General features: G+C 37.5%; 1 protein-coding gene across 5 annotated transcripts in view; it reads right to left on the reverse strand.

Annotated features, from left to right (window-relative positions):
* Positions 1-1,848, reverse strand: part of IKZF3 (IKAROS family zinc finger 3) — a 62,691-nt gene extending 60,843 nt beyond the window's left edge. For 4 of the 5 annotated variants that reach the window (XM_070767306.1, XM_070767308.1, XM_070767307.1 and 1 more), the window contains exon 1: positions 1,724-1,810. In XM_070767306.1, coding sequence (XP_070623407.1) covers positions 1,724-1,730 — 7 coding nt within the window. In that variant the 5' untranslated portion in view covers positions 1,731-1,810. Of the gene's footprint in view, positions 1-1,723 lie in introns of all 5 variants that reach the window. The other variant, XM_070767303.1, reaches the window with a different exon arrangement.
* Positions 1,849-7,442: the final 5,594 nt, after the last annotated feature.

Raw genomic sequence — 7,442 nt, forward strand, 5'->3', positions numbered from 1 at the left:
TTCCTTCTTTTGAAGCAAAGTAAATTTAGTCTTTGCATTAATATTTTGCATTATATTTGCCTATTTCCTTGCTCTGCAATAAACACCTGAATTATTGGCTAGTTTAAAATATGGTTTTGGATAGGGCAATGAAGCAACATTAAAAATATTGGGCCACATTTTTGAGAAAATCTAAATCTTCAATTTCAAAAAAAAAATATAATCCATGTTGACCTTATTAAAATGGAAAGAATTTAACTGGAAAAGAAATTATTTTGCTTCTGATATGATCAAGAAAATCAAAGGCCCCGTCCTTGTTTTTATTATGTTGATCTGAAAAGTGCCTTTGACTTTCTTCATCATATCAGAAACAAAATAATTTCTTTTCCAGTTGCAATATGAAAAAAAAGCAGTACAGTGGCGTTTTACATTTATGCATAGGCGTATAAGCAACATGCATATTAAATTCTACTGTTCAGTTCACAGGTTTGCATATTCCTCTCTCAAACGGAACACAAAAATATATTTGTTTTGATGCGTTAATATCAACTTACGAGATGCAGACACTTTTTAAAGATGTATCACACTTTAAAAACTGTTTTGGCACCATGCAAACAGTGTTGCTAGAACCAAATCATGTGGACCCAGAGGAATTCCCCACTGGTTTCAAAGAAGTTTTCTTTTAAACAAGCACATGGATTTTCACGTTTGTGACACATAGATTTTTTACAGCACAAAGACATTTGACAAATGGGATTTCTTAATATCACTTATGGAGTTATAGCGAAGAGTTCAACCTGCTATGGTGGATATAGAAATTCACACCTGTTTGGTTTTTATAAACTTTGGAATCCAAAACTCTTAACACAGGCAGATCACATTTATGACAGGTAACTTATTTTGATTATCTTGATTGAAGTAACATTTTAGACTTTCCGATTAACATGTTTGAAATATGCAATATTTTTACATTTTTTATATCTGAAATTATATCCTGATATAACAAATAAAGAGGGAAATAGGAATTGTATAGTAATTGTGAGAGCAGCCAGATCCTATTCAATATATACTTAACTTGTGGAAGGATTTGATATTTAATTTAATAAATTATTATTGAGGCAATAGTTTAACTAAATTCCGTCTAACCTGTAACAAATATTTTCTGTTAAAATAATTCCCAATTTACTAGTCAGCAAAAATCCATGTAATGCAAATATGTAATTCATGTTTTGAGAAGCCATGAGAACAAGAAAAAAAACCACACCATCACCATAAACTTTCTCCTCTAGTTTTAGAAACCTTTACAGGTTTAGAAATAAAGTTGTTGGGTGGGGGTTTTCTTGGTAATATCTTTGTAAATCTTATTGTTCTTCTAGAAATATATTGGTGGGTCAATATTACAGTATTTAAGATAAATAAAACTGTTAGAAAATCCTAATAACAGAGGCATATGAGCAAAAAGGCATAGAAAGCAAAATTATGTAAATTAGGAAAATAAGGAATTGGAGAAGAAATGTATTACTCTGACAGAATAATAAAAATTAAATAGTTGGCACTATTTTTCCTTTGAGATGATAAAGTTAAAATCTAGAGGGGGAGGCTGCTTAAGTGGGTGATGAAAAGGAAATACATTTTAAAACAAACATACTTTTTAGAAGTATTCATATTACTATATTTGCTGAAAAATAAAAGAAACTTGAGTTTTGCTAAAATAAGATCAACAGAATTCCAGTAAATCTCTCACCTTCCATCTTGTTTTGGCAGCAGCACCTAGTCCGAAAGCTTCTCTCCAGGGCTCAGGGATTCCACTGAACTTCAGAAAGGAAGGAAGATTCCCAATTAGGCAGGTTTCAGATTAAAAAAAAAAAAGAGCTGGGCTGAATTGCAATAATGAGATGACAAGGACAGGAAATGGTGAGAAGTTGTGTAGAAAAAGGGCGCCCCCAAGCTGTGAGGAAGATGGTCCAGTGGATGTAAATCATATTCCTGAACCATGATAACTGTAGAGTTTATTCCAGGCTACAATTGTTTTCCAAACCGGTTAAAGGAACATAATTCCTCTAGCTCTAAAAGTGCTTTTTTATGATGCTTTTTTAAAAAAAAGGATCTTGAATCTGATAGGGCTTAATTCATTTTTTCTGAATGAATTAGGAAAACCTCTATTTCATCAGACAGAATAAAAATAAGTTTCTTTTTTTTATTTCTTTTTATTTCTTTTCCTTCCTTCCTTCCTTTCCCTCCTTCCTGCTTTCTTTCTTTCTTTTTTCCTTTCTTTCTTTCTTTCTTTGTATTTGGTAAAAAAACAAAAACAAAATTCCTTAGAGTGGTATTCATCTTAGATTTGCCACACGTTTTTTGTTGTTTTAAATCTAAACATTGGAAAGCTTGGCCTGTTTTCTCAGAAGGAAATTCCATTTATAGTTACATCACATATAGTTCTGCTATCCAATCTTCATCACCACGATGAGTATTGCTCCCAACAATCTCAAGTTGTGGCAACAGCCCCACTTGGGGAAAAGAGAGAATCAGCTCTAACGGGGCACACACCATTACCACAAAGTTTTGGCTGAACCTATTGAGTCCAGGAGTCAATGGGGGGATTTAGAAGTGATATGTTCTTCTTCTCCTGAAAATTGAGCATTATATGGAATGTTTGGTAATACACAGCCGGGCAGCAGGCCACCAAAGCTAAAGTTAATAGATCCACAACATTCTCTGGAACCTAGTTGAAAACCAGTAAAGGAGAAAGGTAGTCATGGTTACAATTGGTTGACAGTTGGAATGTCATCTAGGTGCCGAAGGGAACTTGTTGCTCTTTTTTCTTCCGTATGGACAGAAGGCTGTCTAGGCCCTGGTAGGAGGAAGGATGGGCGCTCTCTTGAACTATGCAAGGTGGCAACACTGGGTTAACTCTTTTTCTCTGCACTGTCCTGCACCTCCTCTTCCCTGCAAGGTTTGTGCTGAATGGTTTCATGGCCCCAGAGCAAGGTATATGGCATCTTATAAATTGTGTGTATAAGGCAAAGGTGGAGAACTTCTAAGCAGCTGAGCAATACTCTTCTCCTTGATTCTCTGCAAAAGGCCTCCGTATTCCTCTAAAAATGCTGAGACCACCAGAAGGAACAGGGCTGATTTTGGAGACATGGGGGGGAGGGGGTGTCCATTTTTCTCCAACAGAAGAGGGAAAATTATTATAGTTCCCACTTTAAACACTTCCCGAAAGTAAGAGAGCAATTTGCACAATGAAAAAATATATATAATGCAAAATGCTGTGGATTTAGTAGCATATGTATACATTCTAAGATTGTATTTAATCTGGAAAATGGGAAGTGTTGAATTATAACATGATCTAAAAGCTGCAGGTAAAAGACATGTTCTTTAAGCACTCGATAGATGGTGATGTTCATCCATCATTTTCAAAGAGGACCTTGACACCTTGGAGGAGATGTCAAAGACTTGTGTGTCAATTGGATTGAAGTAAGAGAGGTGTGTGCATAGTCAGCCTCCCTCTCTCTTACCAGATTCCATCTAGCAGTTGAAGATGGTCTGGGCGCAGTGGTTAACCAGGGAATCTTTTGTGTCTTGCCATGTTCTTAGCATACTACATTGCTTCCAGAGACCACCATGACAGTTGTCTTAATCAATCTATCTATCTATCTATCTATCTATCTATCTATCTATCTATCTATCTATCTATCATTTATTTATTCAATTTTTATGCCGCCCTTCTCCTTAGACTCAGGGCGGCTTACAACATGTTAGCAATAGCAATTTTTAACAGAGCCAGCCTATTGTCCCTACAATGACATTGTGATAACTGAGAAGCACTGGTTTAATCTTAACATTGCCTACAATGGAACAGCCACAGCAATTTTGTTCCTTTTGTCCTCCATAGTTAACTTGGCTTGTGTCTCACTAATAATCTCTTCTGTTGCTGAGGCAATATAAATCTTCCATAATTATATGTCTACCTTCTCACTAATTGTTGCCTGATGCTAGATAACATTATGAGGGAGGAAATGGCCTTCACTGAAGCCTCCCCTCTATATTTATTCTGAGTCACTTCTTTATTTCACATGTGAGATTCATTAGTGTTTTTCTTATTTTTTTACCAGGTAAGAAGGAGGGTAAAGGGGGTGGGGAAGGAAGGAAGGAAAGAAGGAAGGAAGGGAGGAAGGGAGGGAGGAAGTAAAGAAGGAAGGAAAGAAGGAAGGAAGGGAGGGAGGGAGGAAGGGAGGAAGTAAAGAAGGAAGGAAGGAAGGAAAGAAGGAAGGAAAGAAGGGAGGAAAGAAGGGAGGAAGGAAGGGAGGAAGGAAGGGAGGAAGGAAGGAAGTAAAGAAGGAAGGGAGGAAGGAAAGAAGGAAGGAAGGAAAGAAGGAAGGAAGGAAGGAAAGAAGGAAGGAAGGAAGGAAAGAAGGAAGGAAAGAAGGAAGGAACAAAGGAAAGAAGGAAGGAAAGAAGGAAGGAAAGAAGGAAGGAAAGAAGGAAGGAAGGAAAGAAGGAAGGAAAGAAGGGAGGAAGGAAGGTAGGAAGGAAGGAAGGAAAGAAGGAAAGAAGGAAGGAAGGAAAGAAGGGAGGAAGGAAGGAAGGAGGGAAGTAAAGAAGGAAGGAAGGAAGGAAGGAAGGAAGGAAAGAAGAGTTTTATTTAATTTGTAAGCTTAAGAGCTATAAATCATAATACAAATGGATTTGTATGGATGTGACTTGTGAAAGCTACTAATGGATGTGACTTGTGAAAGCTACTAAAATGCAGCATAACACATGTATAGCAGTACAAATTGGAGCTTTATTGTATCCTCTTCCTCTTACATTGATAATTCATGTGTGAAACAAGTTCTGAACACTGCATAGTTTTAAAAAATCTACAAGAAAGTTTAATTATTGATAAAATATATAGATGTGTAGAGATGGACGAAATGACAAACTCAATCAAGGGAATAAAATATAAAGAATCTAAAGAATTATGGCACAAATGGCACGAATGAATTCAAAACAAAAACTGAAAAGTAACAATACAAAGTATCAGTATACAGTGTTCCCTCGATTTTTGCGGGGGATGTGTTCCGAGACTGCCTGCGAAAGTCGAATTTCCGCGAAGTAGAGATGCGGAAGTAAATACACTATTTTTTGCTATGAACAGTATCACAAGCCTTCCCTTAACACTTTAAACCCCTAAATTGCAATTTCCCATTCCCTTAGCAACCATTTAGATTATTACTCACCATGTTTATTTATTAAAGTTTATTAAAAAAAATATTTATTAAAGGCGGATGAAAGTTTGGCGATGACATATGACATCATCGGGCGGGGGAAACCGTGGTATAGGGGGGGAAACCGCAAAGTATTTTTTTAATTAATATTTTTGAAAAACCGTGGTATAGACTTCGCGAAGTTCAAACCCGCGAAAATCGAGGGAACACTGTATATAGAAATAAAAATAAAAACCTTGTAATATTAATGGAAATGAGATAAAAGCATGGGACGAATGATTACTCTATTATAGAAACTAAAAAAAATGTACAGTGGAACCCCGACATAAGAGCTGCTCGACTTAAGAGCTACTCGAGATAAGAGCTGGGAGAGGAGAGACATTTTTTTATTTTATTTTATTTATTACTTGGATTTGTATGCCGCCCCTCTCCGCGATACGAGCCGAGAAGAGCCGGGCTGGCTTACTTTCCTTCCTTCCCGCGCTGATGCAGAGCCACTCGAACAAAGCGTCGCACCCCTCTGATGCTTTCGGCGGCTTCCGAAGCGACGCTGGGCTCTTTTGCCGCCAAAAGCGTCAGGGGGGCGTGACGCTTTGTTCGAGTGGCTCTGCATCAGCGCGGGAAGGAAGGAAAGTAAGCCAGCCCGGCTCTTCTCGGCTCGTATCCCGGCACTTGGTGAGTGGAGAGGCGGTCGCCTCCCCTGCCGCCCCACTCTGGGGGTCCTTGGCTTCTGCTGGGGGTGGGGGGATCCGAACGCTGTTTTGAATTTCACATTCCGAGTGGCCCAAACGCCAAAGGCGAACTTCCGCACCTCAGGAGTTAGCTCGCAAACGGCGCGGCTGTTTTAAAACATCGCTGCCGGCCTGGGGGGGGAGAGGGAAAGGGGGGAGAGGGGGGAGAGAAAGAGAGAGGGAGAGAGAGAAAGAGAGAGGGAAAGTGGGGGAGAGGGGGGAGAGAAAGAGAGAGGGATAGAAAGAGAGAGAGAGTGAGAGATGCTCAGTGAGCCTTTCTTTGAAGTTGCCTTTCTTTCTTTCTTTCTTTCTTTCTTTCTTTCTCTCTCTCTTTCTTTTTCTCTCTTGCTCTCTTGCTCTTTCATTCTTTTTTCTTTCTCTTTCTTTCTTTCTTTCTCTTTCTTTCTTTCTTTCTTTCTCTTGCTTTCTTTCTTTCTCTTGCTTTCTCTCCTTCCTTCCCTCCTTCCATTTCTTTCATTCTCCCTCTCTATTTTTATTTATCTTTCATTTTCTTTCTTTCTCTCTTTCTTTCTTTCTTTCTTGCTCTTTTTCTTTCTCTCTTTTACCTTCCCTTCCTCTATTTCTTGCTTTCCTTTTCCTTCCTCCCTTCTTTCCTCCCTCTACAGGATTGGGTGGCAGTGAAGTTACTCTCCCCTTTCATAAGTTTCCTTGCTTCCTTCCTCTGTTCCTGTCCCTTCACCCTTTCTTTCTTTCTTCCTTTCTTTCTTCCTTCCTTTCTTTCCTTCCTTCCTTCCTTTCCTCCCTCCATTTCTTGCTTTCTTTTTCCTTCCTCCCTTCTTTCCTCCCTCTACAGGATTGGGTGGCAGTGAAGTTGAATAAATAACTACAGTTTAATGAATAAAAATAAAAGTTTGCCATGTTGATTGTTTTGGGTAAAAAGAGGAAGGGAAGGAAAGCTCTCAGCTTATCATCTTATTAATAAGTAAAGTTACATTTATTCTTGCAATGTCTTTTTGCATAATTTAGACTAACTTTGTGAGTTTTTTGAGGGCTGGAACCAATTAAAATTATTTACATTAATTCCTATGGGGAAAAGTCGTTCGAGATAAGAGCTTCTCGACTTAAGAGCGCAGATCCGGAATGAATTAAACTCGTATCTCGAGGTACCACTGTATACTTGTTAATTACTCTTTACCTTTTTTTCTCTTCTAATATTATGCTTTACTTATGACATCTATATTTGATTGTATATAATTTAACAGAATATATAGAGAAATGAACGATATATTTAACATGTAATAAAAACGGATTAAGAACTGTAAATAGAGAACAAACAATATGAGAAATATTCTTTTTAAAATCAATAAAGAAACTTTTTTAAAAAATAAAAAAATCTATAAGAAAGGAGCTTATTTGGTTAAATGAAAACATTTACATCAGAAAAATGTATGTAATAAAAAAGCAATATCAAGACAATTTGCATTGGGAAGTCTTTGGGAGATGTATATTTATCTACCGTACATACATTAGGGGAAGTGGTAACTAAAACTATTATTGTTTA

The sequence above is a fragment of the Erythrolamprus reginae genome, chromosome Z (assembly GCF_031021105.1).
Source record: "Erythrolamprus reginae isolate rEryReg1 chromosome Z, rEryReg1.hap1, whole genome shotgun sequence".
NCBI classification, from domain to species: Eukaryota; Metazoa; Chordata; class Lepidosauria; order Squamata; family Dipsadidae; genus Erythrolamprus; species Erythrolamprus reginae.